This window comes from Achroia grisella, unplaced genomic scaffold (genome assembly GCF_030625045.1).
Source record: "Achroia grisella isolate CSIRO2021 unplaced genomic scaffold, CSIRO_AGI_Agris_v1 utg808, whole genome shotgun sequence".
NCBI lineage: Eukaryota > Metazoa > Arthropoda > Insecta > Lepidoptera > Pyralidae > Achroia > Achroia grisella.
The window spans coordinates 1,426,187-1,452,159 of NW_026713029.1; the positions used below are offsets into that span (position 1 = coordinate 1,426,187).

Genomic DNA, 25,973 nt, shown 5'->3' on the forward strand with positions numbered 1-25,973 from the left:
TAATACAGATTCATTTTTAAATTCAAATGTGGGAGAAAAGTGACCATTAGCATATGCTATTGCAGTGTTTGTAACTCGAACAGGGGGCGTATTATGAACTCTTTAAAATCCAGTCAGTTTCCAGGCAGTTCAGTTTAAGCCGTAAACTGAATGGGAATAAGAGTTCATAATACGGCCCGATCGTTGTTAAAAGGGTAACATTGACGACTCAGTTTGTCTGCATTTTATGCAGATTTCATTAACGTCTGTAGTCAACCAGACGTCCTTACGTACGACATTCGTATTACTGCTCGTGGACAGCTGTTTTTTACCATTTAAGTCAGGAGTTGATAACCTTTGAACGTAAACACATTAAGTCTCTTGGACATAAAATATTTATAGTAAAAAATAACTTATATTTAATATTATATTTCAACGGCGAAATAATTATATTTGAGACGGCCATTCGTAATCAAGAAATTATACTGTACCTATATATACATATCAATAAAATTGGAGTGTCTGTTCTAACCGTTTTTTACTACATGCATTTGAATATAAATACGGTACATACACCAAAATAAATTTTTTTACAAGTTTTGTCTGTCTGTCTGTTTGTTTCGGCTAATCTCTGAAGTGGCTGGGCCGATTTTGACGGAACTTTTTTTGGCAGGTAGGTGATGTAATAAGAAGTACCTTAGGCTACTTCTTTTATTTTAGAAAAATAAAGTTAAATTCCACTCGGACGAAGTCGCGAGTACAGCTAGTAATGAATAAAGTAAAATACAGGTGCATATAACATATAACTTTTAATACACCAATTTGAAGGTATTTAATTTTTTTCTTTTTATATAAATAGTTTAGGCGGATAATAAGAATATAAATGTATATACTCGTATATGTACGACGGCCTCGTTGGTCTAGCGGTATAGCACCCCGCTTTAGTTCCAATGACCGTGGGTTCGATTCCTTACATGATGCAAACATTACATTCATGAGTATAATTGTTTGCATCAGTGCGTTTCCTATGTAGTTATATTATGTATGTATTTACAAAAAAAATATGTAGGTATTTAAATATCTTTTACAGTTATCTAGTAGCAATGAAGCTCTGCTTAACTTGGGAATAGATGGCACTGTGTGAATTCCCTCTGGAAAGCAACGTGATAAAATCGGTAGATTTGACATATCATAAGTGTCTGTAATAGACCTACATGAATAAAGATAATTTGAATTTTGAATAATTTCCTGACCTGACCTCATACTCATCTTATCATCCTCCACTGGTGCCCTTTCAGCGCAAACCGTTAGCGCTAGCGGGTGCACAATTCCATTAAAAATTAAAGTAATAAAAAAAAATACTAAGGAATACATATACAAGAATAAAATAGGCCAAAAGGATTTCGCCATAAAGAAAGCGACAATTTTACTTTATTATTATTACTATAATAAAAAATAATACATTAAAAATGAAATAATAATGTTAATATCTTAAAAATACAAGATATATGCGAAGAAAACAAGTTAAAAAGTCCATCAGATTGGACTAATAAAAATTGTTAAAACATTTTTTAGAAACATTATTACAACTATATGTATGGTTAGTCAAAATATTATCACAACCTTATAAACTAATACATAATCAAAATAATAGCGCGTTCTAATTTGATCCCAGCGCCATCTATTAGTAAATAGTAGTACTAGCGTAAATAAAAATGGCGTTGGTTATTTCGCGCCTTTATTCGTGTCATTTTTGTAATTTTATATTTAAATGTTTTATTGTAATTTTGTTATGTCTGTACGTCTGTGTTCAGATATTATAGTAGCATGATAATAATATTTACAAATAACAATTGTTATTTCAAAATTTGAATATTTATCTTAGAAGTAGTTGAATTGACGCAATAACGTCTTAGGTATCTACTTAAGTCAGAAAATATGTTAATAAACGTTTGAAAAACAATTTGACGTAGGTAAGAGGCATTGCTCATTTATGCTAATAGCATTTAATTAAAATTAATTTTAGCAATTGTATTCATTTGAAATACTTAAGGGGATAATACATCATCAATACAGTAACAAATATAAAATTTAAACCAATAAAATAATGTAAGTTTGAAAGTGTAACAAGTTTGTCTATGGTTGACTTTAAAACTAACCTAAACTGAAATGGATGGATCTTAATAAAATTGATCCTAAAGATAGATGATGTTTGTAGGACAATCATAGGCTATCTTGTATTAAAAGAAATACAGATTAAGTTGCGGTTAGCAAATAGTATGTAATAATTAATAATGAAACTTACCTAGTATTTCTTCCAGCCAGTAACAGGATATATACAAGAATATGGCAACCCCAAGCCAAAATCCAATGAGCAACACTGCAATATACTCCCACATTTTCTTTGTCGCATCACTATCACTTGGTGTATTTTATCGACACTATTGTAGCCACATTATATCGATATATCATTGTTATTGCACTATAACATAGGGACGTGCGGTATGAATTACTACTGTTTTTATCGATTTAAAATAAAAATAAAAGCAGTTGGCAAAGGAAAATGTGTTTAACATATTGTTATTATAAGTGTTTATAGTTGGAGATTATTTTTCAATTGTATAATCATGGAACAAATATACATATTTTAGAGTATAGTTTAGTTTAGTTTCTAACTATTACTATACTAGTTTTATAACTATTATAGTAATATTTAATTTAATTATATTAATATTTTTTGTTATATCTTCAGGTGATAAAAAATAAATCTTAACTAATTTATATTCTAGAAAAGGATTTAGTTATAGAGTATATTTTAATAGCCTAGTTACTATGCCATCACTACATAATATAAAACAAAGTCGCTGTCGCTGCCTGTCCGTCCCTATGTATGCTTAAATCTTTAAAACTACGCAACGCATTTTGAAGCGGTTTTTTTAATAGAGTGATTCAAGAGGAAGGTTTATATGTATAATATATGTACACTCGAGCGAAGCCGGGGCGTGTAGCTAGTAATCTATGTGGCAGAAAGCAGTAGAAGAAGACGGTTCATCGACCACAAATAATGAGATATACTTAAGAAAATGACGTGGACCACTTCGTACAAAGCTTTGTCTGATAAATCTACTATCAGTATATGTTTATTGAACTCAATACTATGGCCTAATACACAAATAAGTATTAAATTTTTTTAATGACTTAGATGTTATCTAACTTAAAATTATTCCGTGATTTATTGGAATGCGCGATGACGAGTGAAATCAATTATAAAAGTGACATAATCCTATATTTAAACACATTATAATATACATATGTGTTCTACTGCACTTTGTAGGCACTTATTATAGTAAATTAATGACAATTCAACTCAACAAATATAATGTCTACGTAAAAATTTTGACATTTTATTTAAATTATTAACCGGGTCTTAACACGAATAATTTTATGGCACGAATAATTTTATTTGCCATAAAATTACTATTATTTATGGCAAATAAAATTATTCGTGCCATAAAAATTATTCGTGTAATGTATATTAAATACGAAAGTTTAAAATTAACTTTTGACATTTTGCTGACTATATTTAATAATAATAATAATCTCAGGGCAATTCACACAGCGTAATTGAGTCCCGACTAAAGCTAGCTAAAGATTGGGTTATGGGTAGATTACTAGATTACTGATACAAATATTTAGAAAAATCCCAGACCAGTACAAACAATCATACTCATAAATACAAATGTTTGTGCCGTGCGAGGAATCGAACCCGCGACCATCGGAAGTAAGGCGGTGTGCTAAACCGCTACACCAGCAACGCCGTCAAATATTTTATATGACTGACGATATAAGCCTGCTACCGCACTTAGACTAACTTCGTTTGTTTCGTGTTTCCATCAGAGAGTTCTTTATGGTGAAGACTAAATATGAGTTCTATGAGTCGGAGTAGACTAAATCGATATGTATATATGATCATACCGGTAGTTTATTTTGACTAATTATGCAAGTTTCCAGAAATATTGTAACATGAAAACTGTCAAATATGCATTGTTCAAAAACTATTAAAATGGTCATTATAGACAATCGACAATATGACTTTATGTTTTTAAGAATTTTGTTATAAAGGTTGCTATTCGCTATCGACAAGTCGTTGCTATTTGTTGTACATATCTATATAAATATGTAGTGACGTACCTTCTCAAGTACGTCACTTTAAAAACTGGACTTTTATTGAATATTAGTTATAGAATAGTAATATTCTTTATTTAAAGAAATTTGAAATAGGAACGTTATATACTTTTTATTTATAATAGAATTAAATATCCACATAGTTGTAAAGATTCTCCTTATATTACCGCACTATTTGCTATTTTTCAAATTTCGAACTACCGCCGCGCGGTGCCTGTTAACCAGCGAGCTGATTTAAAAAAGTAAAATGGCGGGTAAATGCCAAAATGAACAAAATATCATGATATATTGTAATATACTTTTTCTGTATTATTTAACTATAATTTGTATGCAATTTAATGTTGACAATAAATCTAGCGAAACAAGTCCTATAAGTCTAAACATTCCTGCTACTGTTATGAAATGCAACCGTTATTGTTTCCTCTGAACACTACTAACTGTTTATAATCAAGACAATATTGGGTTTGGTAGTAATTCCGTTGATTTGTCGATATCAACCAGGGCGACGTTTCATTTTGTTATACCTATTTTTAAACTTTCGCATTTAGTACACATTATTATTATAGTTTATCTTTGGGGGAGGCCTTTGATCAGAAATGGACGTCTTCCGGGCTAAGATGATGATGATGATGATGATTATTATTATTATTACAGTTAAACACATTTTAATACTAATAAATTTATGGTAAACTAGCTGCATTACACTTGCTCATCATTATATTTCGCCCAATTTACATATATTTATAAATTATCTTATATATAAAATTCACGTGTCACAGTTTTCGTTCCCATACTCCTCCGAAACGGCTTGACCGATTCTTATGAAATTTTGTAAGCGTATTGAGTAGGTCTGAGAATCGGCCAACATCTATTTTTCATTCCCCTAAATGTTAGGGGTAGTCCACCCCTAATATTTTTTATTTTATTTTAAGGCAAAACAACGTTTGCCGGGACAGATAGTAGTCGATATATTATTCTGACGTATAAGCTATATTGTTATTAAGTTTCATCAAAATCCGTGCAGTAGTTTTTGCGTGAAAGAATAACAAATATCCATTCTCACAAACTTTCACGATTATAACATTAGTAAAATATGATGACATACGAAAAAGTTGAGTTAGGTAAATACCTTTTTTAACCATAAAGTAGTAATTTAGTAGTGATTCCTAATTTATTCTAGTACAAAATACGGCTAATGTGACTATGGGATAATGTAATAATTTAATAGTGGACGTATTTTTGAAATTATTACCCTCATTGCAGGGTATTTTCCTCAGAGATTTTTTAACTCATGTATAGACGTTATGTTCTGGCTGTTTGCTGTGAAATCTTAAAACACATAACAGACAATCGGAGTTTCTTATTACACATCTTATTATATGTAAAGAGAAAATCTTGTTAATATTATAAACGCGAAAGTTTGTGAGTATGGATGGATGTTTGATACTCTTTCACGCAAAAACTACTGAACGGATTTTGATGAAACTGTACAGTAATATAGCTTATACATTAGAATAACATATAGGTTATAAATTTCATATATATAAGAATTTCAATGTAATATTTTTTTATTTATATATACATATGTAATACTAAAGAAAAAAGATTTAACAAATTTTAGGTAAACGATTGAATAAATATTCGATTAACCCTATTTGTGATGATAAATATGAATTCGATTGATAAATTGATTATAAATATTATTGAATCGAGAGCAAGTCAACATCCGTTGTCATAATACTCGTGTGTTATATTAAGTTATGACATTATATTTATGTTAATCAATGAAAAACTAATGTTCACATTAGTGACAAAGATTACGTCTTTTATTTACTAGGTAGAAACATTAATAATTTTAAAATTAACATTCTTATCTAAACATATAAATAAAATTGGAGTGTCTGTTTGTAATATTGAAATAACCGTTTTTTACTACATTCATATGAATATATGTAAATACGGCACATACAAAAAAAAACATTTTTATACAATTTTTGTCTGTCTGTCTGTCTGTCTGTTTGTTCCGGTTAACAGTCTGTTTCCGGACTTTTTTTGACAGGTAGCTGATGTAATAAGGAGTAACTTAGGCTACTTTTATTTTAGAAAAATATAGTTTAAAATAAATTTTTATATTGATTGGCAGTTATTTAGAGATCCAATTTATCTGGCTTTTATATTGTTTTTCTATTATTTAATCTTAATAATATTATAAACGTGAAAATTTGTATGAATGGATACATGGGTGTATCATCATCATAGACGTATAAACGTGAAAATTTGTAAGTATGAAATAATACATGGGTGTAACATCCATTATATCCATTACGTAATATCCATCCATACTGGATGAATATTTGTTGCTCTTTCATACAAAAACTACGGAACGGATTTTAATGAGACTTTATAGTAATATAGCTGGGCATCAGAATAACAAATACTTAGGCTATTTTCACGCGGGTGTAACCGAGGGCACAGCTAGTCAATACAATATACCTTAGAGCGGTTATAATTACAGTTGGGATTTTCAGAGGTAAATATCATTTGTCAAGAGGTAACGTTTTACTGAACTTAACTCCTAACTTGCTCACATTTAGCTGAGTAGATTTGAATCTAGGATCTTGCAGGACCCAAATCACTGTTACCTCAGTAATTTCGTTAATTATCGGTGTTTACATTTCAGAAAATTTAGACAGAAATATAAATTAACACAGTTCGATGTCGGCCAGATTTGATCTAACGACCTTTGTAATCTATAAATCGACACAGAAACTTTTAAGCCAAGATGCTCTTTAATGTATCTTAATATTCAATCAAAACTATTTAACAGTACCTACCGTTAGTAGTTGCAGTGAATTAGTGCTAGTTGGTGGTTTGTATTCACACACTTCAATTTAAAAATGTAAAGTAACAACAAAATTGTTTAAAAGAGCTGTTTGTGGGGACTGGTACTTTCGGGTTACGACCACTGAGTATTTGCTTTAGTAGTTGCATATGCTGGTGGTCACTCTATTATCCCAAATTTGAATTTGAAAATGAATCTGTATTATTGTAAGCATGTACAACATTTATTTGAAAAGAATACGAGCTGAGTTTCTTGTCAGTTCTACTCATCTCGAAATCATTCCGAACTGACGGTAAATTTGACATATCATAAGAGTCTGTAATAGACCTACATGAATAAAGATATTATAAATTTGAATTTTGAATTTTGAGCAACACGCAAGTTTCTTGCTCATACTTCTTATGATGAGACAGCTTTACGAATGAGCGGTAGATTGAAAAAATAAAATGTGATGACTATTTAAAAGTGTTTCAATGTAAGTTTATTTGAATAAATGATTTTCTATTCTATTCTATTCTACCTATTTTTATCAGCCACATTTGTTTTGTTCGAAACAATAGCATTTCTATAAGGCATATATATTTTCTTGTGATGTGTGTCAGGTCGTGTTACTACATTTGTAAAATATGGCATTAGGTCGTATATTACGTGAAGGAATTTCACCAAACTGTAGTAACCTAGTAATGACCTTAAATAACCGTTACACCAGTACCTTTAAAGGACGAAGTTCCAGCGGCATACAAATGAGTTGCTTATCAGCACATTACGCATTCATTGTACCGACATGGGTTACTTTACGGGTATTGTGGCATTTGTTTTATGTAATTAAATGGTTAACAAGTTAGATAGATGCCCAGATAAATTGTTTGTTTGATTTTTACTGATCACACACAATTCCACTATTGGTGAAATTCGACCGAAAATACAAAAAGAAAAATCTTTTTGTATTTTTTAATACAAAAAGATTTTTCTTTTTGTATTTTTTATTATGCACCAGCAATAACAATTAAACAAAAGAGTATATATGCGTGTATATGGTTATGTGTGTCATGTTTTTTTATTGTATTAATGTATTTTCTTTATACACAATTAAATAAAAAATATTAGCATTCTGCACTCATGCTTTATATAAACTATAAGTATGCTAAATTTAATATTCCTCCGCTCGCGCAATTTTCTTAAAAAGGGGTACAACATTTTTTTTTTCTTATGTTAATAAAATGATATAACAATAATAATAATAAGCCGGGACGACTCACACTTCCAAGTTAAGCAGTATATATATAATCTTGTGTTATGGGTACTAGACAACTAATAGAAATTCTTAAATATTTTTTTGTAAATACATACATTAAATTATGTACCTATGCTGTTATTGTATACAGCCAATGGATACTTTGTCAACTGTTTATCTTGGGACAATATGGTGTGAATTGTCCATGGTTATTATATTGCACACCACATTATTTTTCATATAATAATGAAATAAGTGAAAAATGTCAAATTTTGTAAAACCTACTTTACAGCTTTAACTTTAAAGTGTAATTCAATAATTTGGAAGAGTTAATTACAAAGCACACTTAATATAATATTGTTTTATGTTAAATATATAACTATTTATGTTTATGTATATTCGTATTTATTTATGTTACTTTTGTATTAGATTATACAATTTGTTATTTGTATTTTATTTAGTATCTAGGCGTTTGACTTTTTTTTTTCCACCATTTATTACCCACTGAGTACCATCTATACTACTTTTTTAGGTTGAATGGAAGAGATCTGTTCTAGCAATAAGTCCACCTGTGCTCACATTATTTAATTTATTTCAATTATAATATCAATATAAATATAATAATTTCAATCATAATATCTGTGCAATCATTACTTAGTATAAAACAAAGTCGCTGTTGCTGTCTGTCCGTCCCAACGGATTTTGAAGCGTTTTTTTTAATAGATAGAGTGTTTCAATTGGAAGGTTATATATATATATAATACATGTACACCCGTGCGAAGCCGGGGCAAATAGCTAGTAAAGAATATAATAAATCCATATTTTGGAAAATCCTGTCAAAATGTAACATTAAAGTCTAAATCAAATTTTGGTTGAACTAGTAGTGTTTATTATATTATATGTGCGATATGTAGGTTTTATATTATAATACACAGCAAATTGGCCAGTGAGCAGTGTCTTTACGACATTATTGAACTTTTAATACTTGTGGCAGTCTTTTCCGCTTCTTATGTAACTATATACTTCGTTCCGCTCATATTACTGACATTTTCCATACATTAGTTAGTCAGTTGAAGTACCCAAAACGCATATAATTAATATATACATGTATATATAATAGCATTTCCGTATAGCTTCACTGGTATTAGAGTTCGGAGATTTTGTTTCATTAGGTAGAATTTATTTCTGTAGGATAAAATTGTCCTAAAACATTAATTCCGTTTAAATTCACTTCTGTATACATTTATTTATATTGTATTATTATTTATTATGTATTTCGAGTAACCAAGAATGAACCTTTTTGGGAATATTTTGGGGGCTATTAAATTAGGTGCGGCTAAAGTTTATAATGGAGAAGAAGCTTTTTATAATTATTTCTTTGTCGCGTTAATTTATCCATTTAGGGGTGGAATTTATCAAACTCCTTTCTTAGCGGGTGGCTAATAACACTACCTGCATGCCAAATTTAATCCGTCCCTGTTTAAATTCACTATGTATACATTATATATATATATAGAGTACTTAAAAATAAATGAATATTTCATTATGTGATATACATAAACAAAGTGTATGTATTCTAGTAATTTTTCTAATTTATTCTCATTGCATTGCCTTTATTCCATTATTTGTAGTCGGTATAGTATCTACGTATGAAGTATGTACTTCTTCCACTGATACCTATAAGTCGGGGGGGGGGGACCTTTACAGCGTTACCGGACGGTATGGTTTACTCTCCTTATATATATATCATATTGATAAGGGATTGGATGAAATAAATGTTAAGGTTGACCTCCATGCGGTTTTGGAAAAAAAATATATACTCAGACCTTGCTCATTTTATTTCTTGGTGCCCCGCCGTCGTAAACCGTTAGCGCAGGCGGGTGCACCAATTGAATCTATCTACTGAACTGGAAGGTAGAGAAAAATATTGATAAGGTATTTAAATAAACTGAGTTAAAAAAAAATGATATTCAGTTGAGTTTCTAGTAAGTTCTTCTTAATTGAATCTATCTACTGAACTGGACGGAAGGGAAAAAATATTTATAAGGGATGTAAATAAACTGGGTTTAAAAAAAATGAAATTCAGTTGATTTTCTTGTGAGTTCTTCTCAATTGAATCTGTATACTGAACTAGACAGTAGGGAAAAAGTATTAATACAACGACGACGAAACAAGACGTTTCTAAGCAGCTAAAATGTTCTGTATGAATAAATTATTTTTGTTTCGATTTGAATGTGTTTGTATTTATGCGTAGTATATATTAAGTACATTATCTTTGCTAATGCACTTTCAAACGCTTTCCTTGAGTATTTCCTTGTCAACATATAGACGTTGTCTGACCACTTTCATCTCGGAATTACGGCTAATATGTGCACATAACTGCACATCAATGCGAATACACTACAGTGTAGTCATTTAGAGGCTCTTACGTCATTATGCGGTGTAAAATGCCGCTTTAGTAGTAGTTTTTGCATGAAAGAGTTACAAATATCCATTCATTCATCCATCCATACTCACAAACCTTCGGGTTTATAATATCTATACATATAAATAAAACTGGAGTGTCTGTTTGTAATATTGAAAGTTATGAATATAAATACGGTACGCCAATACGGTACACCAAAATAACATTTTTTACAATTTTCCTCTGTCTGTCTGTCTGTTTCTCTGATCACTGAAATGACTGGAGCAATTTTGACGGGACTTTTTTGGCAGGTAGCTGATGTAATAAGGAGTAAATTAGGCTACGTTTAGTTTAGAAAAAATCTTTTATTTTAGAAAAATAAAGTTATATTTCACGCGGACGAATCGCGGGTACAACTAGTTATAACATAAAAAATATTTAAGGCTTGCCTTGAACATGTTTAGATTGTCATGTATATACGATTAATATTATAAGATACGCCAATTAATATGTTTATGCAAATAAACATTTTATAGTACAGTGTAATAACCTTCCAGCTGCTTAAGAAGGTGTATAGAGGAAAGAAGGAAACGAAAACCTTACATGGAAACTGGCAAAGCTGCGCGGAATTCTCATTACGTGTTTTTCTATGGGTGACTAGCTGTTTCTGCGACTACTTTCTTTTTCTAAAATAAAAGTAGCCTAAGTTACTCCTTATTACATCAGCTACCTGCTAAAAAAAGTTCCGTCAAAATCGGTCCAGCCATTTCAGAGATTAGCCGGAACAAACAGACCGACAGACAGACGTACAAAAATTGTAAAAAAAGTTATTTTGGTATATGTACGGTACATATTTATATCCATATGCATGTAGTAAAAAACTGTTATTTCAATATTACAAACAGACACTCCAATTTTATTTATATGTATACATAATGTAGTAATGGACCCGCCTGCATTAGCGGTTTACCCTGGTGGGCCACCAGTGGCCGATAATAAGATGAGCATGAGGTCATGTCAGTTAGCCCACCATGACAAATTCATCAAGAATTTATCACGATGGTTTCCAGGGGAACCGAGTGGGGACCTGACATGGTACATTGCTAGCAATAAGATCATCAGTCCACATTGTTAACAACTCCCTTTCGCCCCATTACGTGATTTGAAAGTATTGATTGTGGCGTATGAGATTTGTATTTCGTATTTCCTATATTTTGTAACGTATATTAACTATCTTGTTTTTATTGTAAACGAGCGTCGCGATATATTGGTTGATAAGTGACTACAGGCAGCTATTTCCCTGGTATAAATACTCGTAGCAGCGAGTTGTCGGTGTTTTAACGAGGAATGGACTCTTCTCTTAAAGATTTTAATATTACAATTTGGAAATACTTAGCAGATGATTCCATAATTTTGTACTGATTCTATTGACGTCTGCCTCGCATAATTGCAAAGGCAAAAGTTAATAGATAAATGCATAGTGGAAGTTAATTATCAAACCGCATATAAATATTTTTAATGAGTTAATTATTGATCTTCCTATATGTTGTACATATTATTTTCTTACTTTTATATGTTTATTGAAGACTAAAATGTGATAACGGTCGCGCGCCTGCGTATCCCTTCGGTACCCTAGTATATTTTTTTTTATACTACTATGTTGGCATGCAAGCATACGGCCCATCTGATGGTAAATGGTTACCGTAGCCTATGGACGCCTGAAGCACCAGGGGTGTCACGTGCGCGTTGTCGACCCTTAAGAAACCTTAATATACCCTTCTTGAAAAACCCCATGCTGTAGTCTCGTGAGAAAACCTCGGCAGGAAGTTCATTCCACAATCTAAGTGTACGCGGGAGGAAGCTCCTCTGAAACCGCACTGTCCGAGACCATTTAGGTTCCAGCGTGTGGGAATGAATTCCCTGTCGATGGCGAGCGGTGCGATGGTGAAAGGTGGATGTAGGCATCATGTCGAACAATTCCTCAGAACACAGTCCGTTGTATAATCGGTAGTACACATAAAACGAAGCGAAGTCTCGCCTCAAACTAAGTGGCTCGATACCGTCAGAGAGATTGGGATCATCGACAATTCTCATAGCACGTCTCTGAACCGAGTCGAAAGGACCGAGCTGGAATCCAGGTGCTCCTGCCCAAAGATAAGAGCAGTACTCCATGTGCGGCCGAACTTGAGACTTATATAAGAGGAATCTCTGGTCCGCAGTGAAGTACTGCTTCTATTGAGCACACCGAGTTTTTTGGACGCCAGCTTAACCATTTCTTCGAGGTGACTACGGAACTAAATACATCTGTGATTATAATATAAAGAGTGAAACAAAATCTTAATGAAACTGTCATCCGCACCACACTACAGTGCATATGGTATAAGTATGAATATAATTAAAGACAAACAAATACTTGCAGTAATTAATTGACCTCGCATAACGAGACAACTTTTACGTAATTATATATGAAAATTATATGCATCGGCGTATAAATAATCTCTTCAAGTAAATAAGGACGGTGGACCAGATAAAACCAGTTTCCGATTTATGCCATGGATATCGTAATATTTGTGAGGTTATGTATACCATTTCCGTAATGATTGACGGCCGGTGATCTAGTGGTTTAGCAAACCGCTTAACTTCTGATAGTCGCGGGTTCGATTCCTCGCATGGTGCAAACATTTATATTCATGGGTATGATTGTTTGTATCGCTCTGGGTGTATTATGTATGTATTAAAAAAAATGTAAGTATTTATATCAGTAGTCTAGTATATATAACACAAGCCCTGTTTATCTTGGAACTAGATGGCGCTGATAATTGTTCAGGGTTATTTATTTATTATTGAACGACGTTGATACATTATGACTCATTTTTATATTTTACTTCACACGGATGAATTACAATAATTTGAATTTCTCGGCTTGTTCTATAATATAACCCGCATATATTATACATATAAACCTTCCTTTTGAACCAGTCTATCTATTGCTGAAAAGTGCATTTAAATTCGTGGCTTAATTTAAAAGATATAAGCGAACAGACAGCTGCAGTGACTTTGTTCAATCGTACCACAGATAACATAATAGTATGTAAAGAAGACTAGCTAGCTTACCCGGAAAACGTTGTTTTCCGTATAAATTAATATCGCTATTAAAAAATAGGGGTTCATGGTAGAAGGGTGAAAATGTAGGGTCATTGTATTTTTAATGTCGAAACATAAAAAAATTAAAATAAAAAATTAAAAAAATGAATATTTGTGACACCCTTATCTTGTAAGAGTATAGAAATAGATGACAATCTACCAAGTATACATGTAGAATTGTATCAAAATCGGTTAAACCGTTTCGGAGAAGTATGGCAAGTAACTTACTATAATAATATTATAAACGCGAAAGTTTGTAAGTAGTAAAGTTTGTTGGCTGGATACATGGATGGATGGATGTTTGTTACTCTTTCACGCAAAAACTACTGAAAGGATTTTGATAAAACTTTACAGTAATATAGCTTATACATCGGAATAACTCATAGGCTATAAGTTACATGCGGGTGAAGCCGCGGGAACAGCTAGATTTATATATATGTATATAGACTACCGACCCGGGTATAGACTCGTCCGTCATCTGTATTTAAGCCACATTTTACATTGCAACTCCTTATTTATCGTAACGTTATATATCTTATATCCTTCCATAACAAACAGCATATAAAAGACTAAAATAATTTTCTAAATCAGTCTGGAGATTACGGAGTATGTTCAGGATATACAAAATCACAAAAAAAACGTTTTTATACTGTATTATATTTTTGTTATGCTGGATAACTTGAAATCCAGTTGTAATGAAGCAACTGTTGAAATCAGGAGGTTGTAATTATGATATTTTATATGTATGTTTTATAATATTTTCTGCAATATTTATATATAAAATTCTCGTATCACAGTTTTCGTTCCCATACTCCTCCGAAACGGCTTCACCGATTCTCATGAAATTTTGTGAGCGTATTGAGTAGGTCTGAGAATCGGCCAACATCTATTTTTCATCCCCCTAAATGTTAGGGGTAGTCTATCCCTAATTTTTTTTTAAATTTTTAGTTTCTATTTTTTTATGATACATACAATCCTAAATTTTCACCCTTCTATCATCAACCCCTGTTTTTTTATAGCGTTATTAATTTATATGGAAAAACAACGTTTGCCGGGACAACTGGTATATATATAAATTCCTGCAACTGAGATGTTATTGTGACGTTGATTAATATTAATAAATAAGATGTGTCCGTGAAGAAACCGCCAGCAATTAGCAACTGCGACAGGTTCGCAATTAAATATTTTGTAATCGCAAAACGGTTACTAACATGTGATTTCATAACAAATCTTGCTTCCATTATTCAATATAATCAGTATGGAAACATGTATTTTTATTTTCAATTATAAATATTATAAATATTAAAAATAAATAAATAATGTAATAGCACTCTATTTAATTGTTTATTTAATTTTAATAATGTTTTATATTTATACTTGTCAATAAATTAGTTACTATAATGTTCTATTGGGAACATTAAGCTATAGGTAAGCATATAAGGTATATATATATAATAATCTATAACATTAATAGAGTATGTTAAAATACTCTTTTTTACACAATGCTCACTATGCTGTTGGAAATGCCAACAACTATAAAAAAATGATGTGCTACAAAAAGTACTAATTATATTTACCTTATTTTAAATCAGATATATTCTATTTCTGTTAATAAAAGTTGTCAACCCTATAGATACAACTTAATATCTTTAAAATAATGGAATACAAAAACCATGTTTAAATCTTCAGAGGATTCATAAAAACTGTATTACTTATTGTATTCTAAAGGTAGGTGAAATTATCTGACGATAATTATCTGATTATATTATGACGACCTCGGTGGTCTAGCGGTCTAGTACACCGCTTTACAACCGATGGTCGCGGGTTCGATTCCTCGCACGACACAAACAATTTGTATTCATGAGTATGATTGTTTGTATCGGTCTGGGTGTTTTCTATGTATAGTATGTATGTATTTACAAAAAAAAATCTATGTATATGTATATCTATGTGTATGTGTATATATGTATCAGTTATCTAGTACCCACAACACAAGCTTTAACTAGCTTAACTTGAGTCTAGATGGCGCTGTGTGAATTGTGATTATTATTATTGTTATATTATCTAAACTTTAAGGCATTTTTGTTATTCAAGTGTATACACATATGTTCTCTTTTTACACTGCTTTCCAAATGAGTGGTAGAATCCAAAAAATATTGTATGACTATACAAAAATGCTTATATTAAGTTTAATCGAATAAAAACTATTTCTATTTCTATTAAAAATTATACTGTTACCAAAATAAAAAAGTTGTATGTCGTTTCTAAATGTAATAGGCATCTTGTATTTTAAGGCAAGAGTGAGGCAAGTATTTAAGTAGTGACACATTAAGTTTTAATACAAACTGAGGTAATTGCGTCATATACCTATCACTATGTGTGAATATAACAGTAATAGTCAGTGTTGCCATATGACTGTCTGGATTTACCCAAATTGTATCTAAAACTCCCCTAACTTTCAGGGTCATTCAAAAATACATTCCTTTAAGATTATTATATCCATTCACCTTATTTTTGGCCCGCATTTTTGTTTTTTTTTTATACCACGATGAGTTTGTAGTTTAGACTGCCCGGTCTTCAATTTTTATTCGTTTTACGCAGAAGATTTGTGTTCGTTTATTTTATCGGATTAAGTGTTATTTTGCTTGTATTGTTTTTTTAGGGCTACTTCGACGTGTATAAATCCCGAAGTCCGTAGAACCTTTTACTGGTAGTTAAACAATCAGTGTGGATACATTGTTCTTAGAAAGTATGTTCCAATACTTTCCAATGGTATGATGACTTAAAACGGCATATCCAAGAGGTACGAGAACATAGGATGGCAGGTGAACGGATATTCTACATTTAGTCAAAGACGCTAAAATGTTAATATAGCTATAAGCGAGAACCAATCGAGATGCTTAATTATAATTAGAATTAAAAAATAATTTAATTACACTTCCTTTGTCTTTTATAAAATTTACCACTAACAGCCAGAACGTAAATCCTGTCAAAACATCAACATTAACAACAATACCCCATCTTCAGTTGTCCCCTCAAAAATCCCAACAAATACAAAATTCCCTAAAATTTGGGTCTAAAAATTTCCTATCTGGCAACACTAGTAATAGTACGGTGACCAACTATTAAACAGTGTCTATGTAACTATACTAGTGGTTTACCTAACGAATAGGTTACGTGGGGATTTTTTCTCCGCCATTCATTCTATTCGAGTGGCATCTGATATATTTCCTTGACGGTTAATTGCTTAAGAATCGTGATGTTGGAATACCGATTAGATGAATCTGTACTTTACATATGAGGCTGTAATGTGGTTGCGTGTTTTTCTCGATACGAAACAAACATCCGGAATCCGAAGTATTCCGAGTATGACTAAAAGCACAGATAACATACGCTAAAAGCAAATCAGTCTTAAATTTAGCCTTACTAGGGTAAGCCAATGATTTTAAGGATTTTAGTATATTTTCTTTATTGCACTTATGTTGAGAAACTCTTTTGATATTAATATATATATATAAAGTTTTCTTGTATTATTTAATCAAAATTATAAATTGTCACTTTACTCTCTACCATCTTACCATTAAATACATTTTTCCAGTCATAAATAGTTTTACTACATATTTCTACAGCAACTTAAATACATTTTTAGGTAATATATCTAGAAATAATATCAACAAAAGCGTGGCATAGGAATCGTTGAGTGGGTCAAATTGTGCAAATATAATTTAATAATGTCATAAATAATTAAAATTAAACAAATAATTAAATACGTTACTTATTTTAGGTACGCAATATTATGTTATCTGTGTTTTAGGTAAGACTAGGAAACGCTACGGGTCTCAATCAAGACTCAATCGGAAGCAAATCTCTAATGCTCTCTTAGTTTTAGATCTTCGAAATTACCCAACTATTGCAGAAAACTGCATTGAAACTCAATGCAGTTTTCTGCAATAGTTATAATTATATTATCTGTGGTTATAGTAATGAAAGAGGAAGCTTTAGATGTATAGGTCTAATAAAAATGGAGTGACTGTTTGTAATATTGAAATAACCATTTTTTACTGCATGCATATGAATATAAATACGGTACATACACCAAAATAACATTTTTTACAATGTTTGTCTGTCTGTCTGTTGTGTTCCGGCTAATATCTGAAATGGCTGGATTGATTTTGACGTGACTTTTAGGCTATTTAGGCTACTTTTATTTTAGAAAAATTAATTTATTTTAGAAAATTAAAGTTAAAAATTTAGAAAAATAAAAGACGACTTCGCGGGAACAGCTAGTATATAATATATGCATATAATACTACAGAAAAGCTGATGAATTCTAAGATTTGTAATACAACCATGCGAAGCCGTGCCGGGTCACTAGTTTTATGTATGTAAAATACTTGTAATTGTTTGATTCACGATTATTGCTGACTACAGCAAAATACAAAATATAAAATTTGCAATTATGTGACTAACTCACTAGAGTTAGTCAAATAATTGCAAATTTTATAACTAATAACTATCCAATTATTTATGCAAAACTATCACTTTTAATCTGTTAATAGCGAGAATTGTTAATAACTGCATTAGATACTTATAGAAGCCTTATCTCGATTTGTAATAGAAATTACAATAAATTGTAAAAGAAATATAGATTATTATAAACATTCATCATCATCATCATCGCAGCCCGGAAGACGTCCACTGCTAGACATAGGCCTCCCCCAAAGATCTCCACGACGATCGGTCCTGCGCTGCTTGCATCCAATGCCTTCCAGCGATCTTGACCAGATCGTCGGTCCACCTTGCTGGAGGCCTTCCCACGCTGCGTCTTCCGGTCCGTGGTCGCCACTCGAGGACTTTACTGCCCCAACGGCCATCTGTCCTACGAGCTATGTGCCCTGCCCATTGCCACTTCAAAGTCGCAATTCTTATTACGTTATTATTAAGTATTTAGGGAAACAAGTGAATGTTGCCATTCAACAATCCTTACTGATTTTTTTTTTAATTTTGAATTTTGAATTTTGATAAATTTTAACCCTGTCTGTCTGTCGCGCTATTACGCCAAAACCACAGATGAAATTTGGTATACAGATAGTCTAGACCCTGAGAAAAGACATAGGGTTTTTAATGCTAAAAAGAGTTGAATGGGGCGATGAAAGGTTGTATTGAAGTATCTTCATTTTAAATCTAGAAGTTTTTGATTAGTTTTTTGTTGATTACGATAAATAACTGTTATATACAAAGTTTGTGATAATTTTACCTTTAAGGCGGTAAAATAAAATAAATGAAAGCTTGCATGTAAATTCGTCATTTTTGAAACTAGAACGATGACACTCTTTTTTTGGGTTTATTAAATATTTTATACTATCCAAGGTCCACGCAGACAAAGAAGCCGGCACAGCTAGTATTTGAGCTGCTAACTAATTACAAATCCGTATTGGGTTGTGCAATTATACGAGTTTTTACTTACACATGATTGTTGTTGAGAAGTTTTTATAAATTTACTCTTTTTGTTAAAGATACGTAATGTGTTATTTGTGCGTGCTGTAAATATAAAGAAATACTGGTTAACAGTGAGTAGCATAGCTTTGGTTTGTACGTAAGAATTAATGTGGTAAGGCTTTCCCGCGTAATCACTGTATGAGTACATATATTTATCATCGTTCTTTTTCATTCAATCATTCAGACTGCTTATATAGTCTGAATGATTGAATGAAAAACTAATTATATTGTACACTGGCTACACCCGCGTCTTCGTCCGCGGGGAATTTAACTTTATTTTCCTAAAATAAAAGTAGCCTAAGTTACTCCTTATTACATCAGCTACCTTCCAATAAAAATCCCTTCAAAATCGGTCCAGCCATTTCAGAGATTAGCCGGAACAAACAGACAGATAGATAGACAAAAATTGTAAATAACGATATTTTGATATATGTACTGTATTTATATTCATGTATGTATGTGTAGTTAAAAACTGTTATTTCAATATTACAAATGTCTGTTAGTCTCCAATTTTATTTATATGTATAGATTATTTTATTGAATGATGTCTTTTTCATTATATGAGTACATATATTTATCATCGTTCTTTTTCATTCAGATCATTCGGATTTTATAAGCTCCTAATAAAACTGTATATTATTTTATTCAGCAATTCCTTTTTCATAATATGAGTACATATACTTATCGTCGTTCTTTTCCGTTCCCAGATTTTATAAGCTACTAATTAAATTGTATATTATTTTATTGAGCAATTCCTTTGTCATCATTTGAGTACATATATTTATCGTCGTTCTTTTCCGTTCCCAGATTTTATAAGCTACTAATTAAATTGTTCAATATTTTATTGAGCAATATATTTCTCATCTTATGAGTACATATATTTAACATTGTTCTTTTTAATTCCCAGAATTATATAATCGACTAATTAAATTGTATATTATTTTATTGATCTTTTTTTTTATTTATTCCTTTGTCAAATCATATTGAGTGATTATATATTTGTCGTCGTTTTTTATCACAGTTCCAAATTAAGTGTTCTTTATAACCTATTAATTATATATTATTTTACTGATTAATTTGTTATTCATCATATGAGTTTCGTATTTATCTTTTTTTTTATTTATTTTTGAAACATACAAATACATATAAAGTTGATTATATATTTGACCCCACTATAGGCGAACCTGTATAGCGGGAATCCATAATTGAATTAAGCGGAATAACTATCACAGATCAGCTGTTCCAAATTATCAGTGTTCTTTTTCATTCCCAGTATTAATTAAACATTTAATATTATTTTATTGAGCGAATTCTTTTTCATTATTTGAGTACATATATTTATCTTTATTTATTTATTTTTGAAATATACAAATACATACAAAGTTCATTATACCCTGGATCCCAAACTAGGTGAACCTGTATCACGGGAATCCACAAAAGAATTAACAGGTGTTAATAACTAGTACAGATCAGTTGTTACAGATCATTATCAGCGTTCTTTTTCATTCCCAGACTTTATAACCTATTAATTAAAATTTAATATTATTTTATTGAGCGAATTCTTTTTCATTATATTTAGCTATAACTTGGTAAAAACATAAAAGTATAGGCAAACAATTACGCATCATGAAAGCGTAAAAATTCTGATAAATCCAGTAAATCCGTTCGTTAAGCATAGTGTCTAACTGGCATTCCGTGACAGTGGTTAAGCATGTTCTAATGATACATAAGTAAACATGATTTAGGTAGTTAATCATCATGATTTAACATAGATATTAATGTAGGGTAGAGGTGATGGATAGTAATGGGTATTAGTCTCTGTTGCTGGCTGTTTTTAAAAATATTTATATTATTTTGATACATTTGTTTTATATTATACCAGTAGACCCCTTTCTTTACATGTATATAAAAATAATTTGCAATAAAATAATATTGCGACTATAAATTGAGATGTAAGCTGGCCTATCTTTCAAGTTGGATCAAATTGCACACAATGTGCAAATTCAGTAGTTTGGGTGTCCATCGCGGACAAACGACGTGACACGTAACTTTTATATATAAAGATGTCTCTTTTGAATAACTGTGGGGATTGATATTAATGGGAATTAGTGGCAGTTGCTTGCACCATTCTTTTTATAGATATTTGTATTATTTTGGATACCTTTTTTTATGTCACTTTTGACTTGCGTCCTTGTTCATTGGTCTACAATACATATATAATACTTACTAACATTATAAATGCGAAAGTAACTCTGTCTGTCTGTATCGCTTTCACGCCAAACTTACTGAACCGATTTAAATGAAATTTAGTACATAGATAGTCTAGACTGGGAAATGACATAGGCTACTTTTTAATGCGAAAAAGGGGTTGTAAGGGGTTGAAAAGCGAGATGAATGTTTGTATGGAAGTATTGTCATTTTTAAGGTTTCTAACTTAAACTTATTTTTTAAGAGGGGTAAAATAAAATAGGAAGAAAAGAAAATAAAGGAGGATGAAAGTTTGTATAAAGATTCTAGTATTCAACGCGAACAAAGTCGCGGGTACAACTAATATATTTATAATACAGTTACAGTTAACTATGAACAAAACAAACTCTGGTACAGTTAGCTAGGTAAAGATCGCCAGCCATTTTCCCAGTGCAACATGTCTCGCGCGAATAGAGGTGTAACAATATCGACACATAGAGTACCAGTACGTACTAGTTACTAAAACTATTGATACTCGTTACTACAGTCATCAATTCTTTCACTCAAATTCATATTACGAGAGAATGGTTTTGGCTTCAGTTTTTTTTTTATGACCGGCCGCCTGCCTCGTTACTACAGTATGTTAAACCGTACTCGGTAGATTTTTGTATTTTGGACCGTAAGGCAAACTATAGATCAATTTGAATTTTTTTGAGACCGCAACTGTATGTACCATAAGCTACTTTTTCTTTATGCAAAATTTATAACGTTGATATCTGAAAATGTATGTCCTTTATAAATTAATTATTTTGATTTTGAATTAGTATATACTTTACTGTAATATAATATAATAATCAGGCAACTACGAATACAGCAACTAAAATTATCACTGTGTAACCACAAGACCAGTAACTACAAATATTCTAAATTACCGAAACTGTACTTCGGTACTTGTGCCATATAATAACTAGGTAATTACGAGTACATTAACTAAAGTTATCATTATCACTACGTACCCACAGGACCAGTAACTACAAGTATACAAAACTACCGACACGGTACTTCGGTACTTGTACCGTATTAGTTACTTTGTACTCGGTACGTAAATACCCATTTGCAACGGCACTACGCGCGATATCTCAGATATTATGCCCACATGACGTGTGAGAACGCAGCACAATTAAACGAAGATGTTGCTTTAACTAGGTTTCGCAAACATTACAGCATAATTGGTTTGGGTGGCAGCAACAGGTTGCTTTTTATTGGCCAACAAAACATCAACTTATAATGTAAGTTTGTACACCACTCTGTAATAAAGGTACAAATGTTAATAATAATATTAAAAACGCGAGTGAGTACGGATAGAGATGGATGTGTGTTATTCTTTCACGCAAAAACTGCTAAATCGCTTTAGAAGATTTTTACAGTAACATAGATTATACATCAGAATAACACATAGGCTATAAATTGCATACGAGTGAAACCGCGGGCGTAGGTAGTATTGATGTATAAACGTGAAAGTTCGTGAGTATGGATGGATAGAAGGATAGATGGATGGATGTGTGTTACTCTTTCACGCAAAAACTATTGAACGGATTTAGGTGAAACTTTATAGTAATATATCTACATCTATATGTCAACACAGACTATAAATTTCATTGGTAGAAACCGCGGGCACAGCTAGTATAGCTATAAATGTATATAAATAATTCTAGATATACTTTCGATTGAAGCAAACTTTTATAAAAAAGGTGTTTTTTTAGTAAAATTTATGGTCTTGTTATTTTTTTTTTATTAATAGGTTCTTTTTTCCTCTTTCATCATCTGATTCTTCCTTATCCCATTTATTTGTGTTCGGCGTAATATGTTTTTCGCTTCCATTCATCCCTGTTCGCAGTCATCGCGTTATTTACTACCTTTCTTACCATATCATCTTTCACACAGTCCATCCATCACTTTTTCGGCCTTCCTCTGCCCTTATAACCATCCACATTCATATGTAACACCTTTCTTAAAATATTATCCTCATTCCTACGCATTACATGTCCATACCATGAGAGACGATTACTCTTCAACCTCTCTGACACCGGTGCCACTTTTTTCCTCTTTATTAATACTTTATTCTACATACAGTATGATGAAGATATGTTTTATTTGTGCATAAAATTACATTAAAATGCTAAATGCAGAAGAAGTCTAATTCTCAAGTCAAATATTAATATATATCTAAATATATACATTAATAGATATGTATAAAAAAGACTGCGACATAAATTAAATTATAAAAAAGTCTGAATCCATTTAAGCGTCATAAAAATATGCAAAATGTAAGTTTTGACATTAATAGTATTAGAAACATCATACAGTTTCAATTTTAGCATCCACTTATGACCATGGCTTTGCATGAGTGCACTAAATGTTGAGATCTCATTTTTATTTTAAACTTGCTGTTCGCGCGATTTCTGCCGCGTGGAATTTAACTTTATTTTTTAAATAAAAGTTATTACATCAACTACCTGCCAAAAAATGTCCCGTCAAAATCAGTCCAGCCACTTCAGAGATTAGCCGGAACAAACAGACAGACAGACAGACAAAAATTGTAAAAAATGTCATTTTGGTGTATGTATCGTATTTATATTCATATGCATGTAGTAAAAAACGGTTATTTCAATATTACATACAGACACTCCAATTTTATTTATATATATAAATGTATACACTAGCGACTCGTTCCAGCTTCGCATCGATTCATTACAAATCTTTGAATTCTCAGCTTGTTCTATACTATATCACTCTATCTATTGCTGAAAACTGCATTAAAATCTGTCGTGCCGTTTAATTTAACCGAACTGAGAGCGGAGGCGACTTTGTTTTATAGTAAAATGTGACTTGCGAGTAATTTTGCTTTCAATATGTGAAAGAATTTTTAATAACGGTCAAGTATTTATTCAGTTTATCCATTAGAGATATTAAATTAAAACTTTCTTATTTTTTTATATTAATATAGAAATGTAGATTAGTAAAACTTCTTAATAGATAATAATGTATGTTTCTTAACAAATAGTAACTATCTATGTATGTATTTGTATCAGTTATGTAGTACCCATAACACAAGCTAGCTTAACTTGGGTCTAGATGGCGCTGTGTGAATTGTCCTGAGATTATTATTATTATAATACAAACATTTTTTTTAATGGATGATAGTGGAATGGCGCTAACGACTTACGCTGGCGGGGTACCAGTGGAAGATGATAAAATGAGCATGAGGTCAGGTGAGCACATCGTGGTCATTTCACGATGAATTTATCACAACACTTTCCAAAGGAACCACGTGGACGTCAACCTGACGTGGTACAGTGCTAGAAATGGGGTTATCAGTCCACATTACTGACAATCCCCTTCCTTCTTCCTTCTATACTAACATTATGAGGAGGTAAAGTTTGAGAGCTTGAATGTTTGAGGTAATATCCGGTAGTACTAATTTAATTTTGAAAATATTTTAGCGTTAGATATAACATCACGCTTCCACCAATAGGAGCGGAGTTGTACCTAATTAAAAAAGTTGCAAAAACGATGCATTTGCAAAAACCAACAATTAAAATCTAAAAAGTAAGGTAAACACAAATCGTATGCCTATTCCCATTACTGCCCTTCACCCGGTTTCTGTTTTACCCAATGGTTAGCTGGAAGAGAAAGCCATATGTCATTAACCTCGCCAATTGTTTTTTTTTCGGACTACTCTAATTCTGTTAACCGCAACTGGCCTTTACAGCTTCACCGGACGATAGAGGGCGAGTGCAGATGGTACTCCAACCCTGCGGAAGGACTTATGGAGCGGGTGCGACTTTAATCTGAGGGCACCACTAAGGGTTCGAACCTCGGCTCAGGCCGTCGTAATATAGGTCCCCGTTTGAATTGGACGGGAGATCTATCGGAGGGGGCTCGCCAATTATTATTTTAGATAGTGCAATAAAGGATAAATAAATAAACATAATATTTGTAATAGATATAGATATTCTATAACAATGTAGATAGTGTTGCGGACCACGAGTCGGCATCGAAAATATGTAAATAAATTTTGTGTATAAATTTGTATTTTTCCAGTGTTTTGACTATTGTTTAGGTTAGACTATTGTTTGTACCATATACCCTTTGTAGCGGCATAGAATTGTGAATTCTATGTCCGCCCATTGTGTAAATTCTTAGGGATAGCGTAGCCTGAACATGTGGCATTTAGTCGCACGATGGTTTTTTTTAGTTTTTTGTATTGTTACTATTGTATTTAATTTTAAATGTGTGCGTATTAGCTGTTCCGGCCCGTCGGTCACCGACATGTGCAGGAATTTTCGGGAGGGTGGGACGGCCGACGCGCACGGCTCGGCGGGGTGGGGAAGGACGCGCTGAATCTGGTTCTCGATCGCGCTCTCTTACGCATACGCCACCGACGAAGAACCACCGCCGGCGCAACGACCAAGAAAGTCCGAACCGGCCCTGAGCGC

General features: G+C 32.0%; 1 protein-coding gene across 1 annotated transcript in view; it reads right to left on the reverse strand.

The window, feature by feature from the left end:
- Positions 1–25,973, reverse strand: part of LOC131851876 (uncharacterized) — a 67,974-nt gene that overhangs the window by 22,983 nt on the left and 19,018 nt on the right. The window contains exon 2 of the mRNA XM_059202439.1: positions 2,285–2,461. Within this exon, the coding sequence (XP_059058422.1) occupies positions 2,285–2,378 (94 nt within the window). The 5' untranslated portion in view covers positions 2,379–2,461. The remainder of the gene's footprint in view (positions 1–2,284; positions 2,462–25,973) is intronic.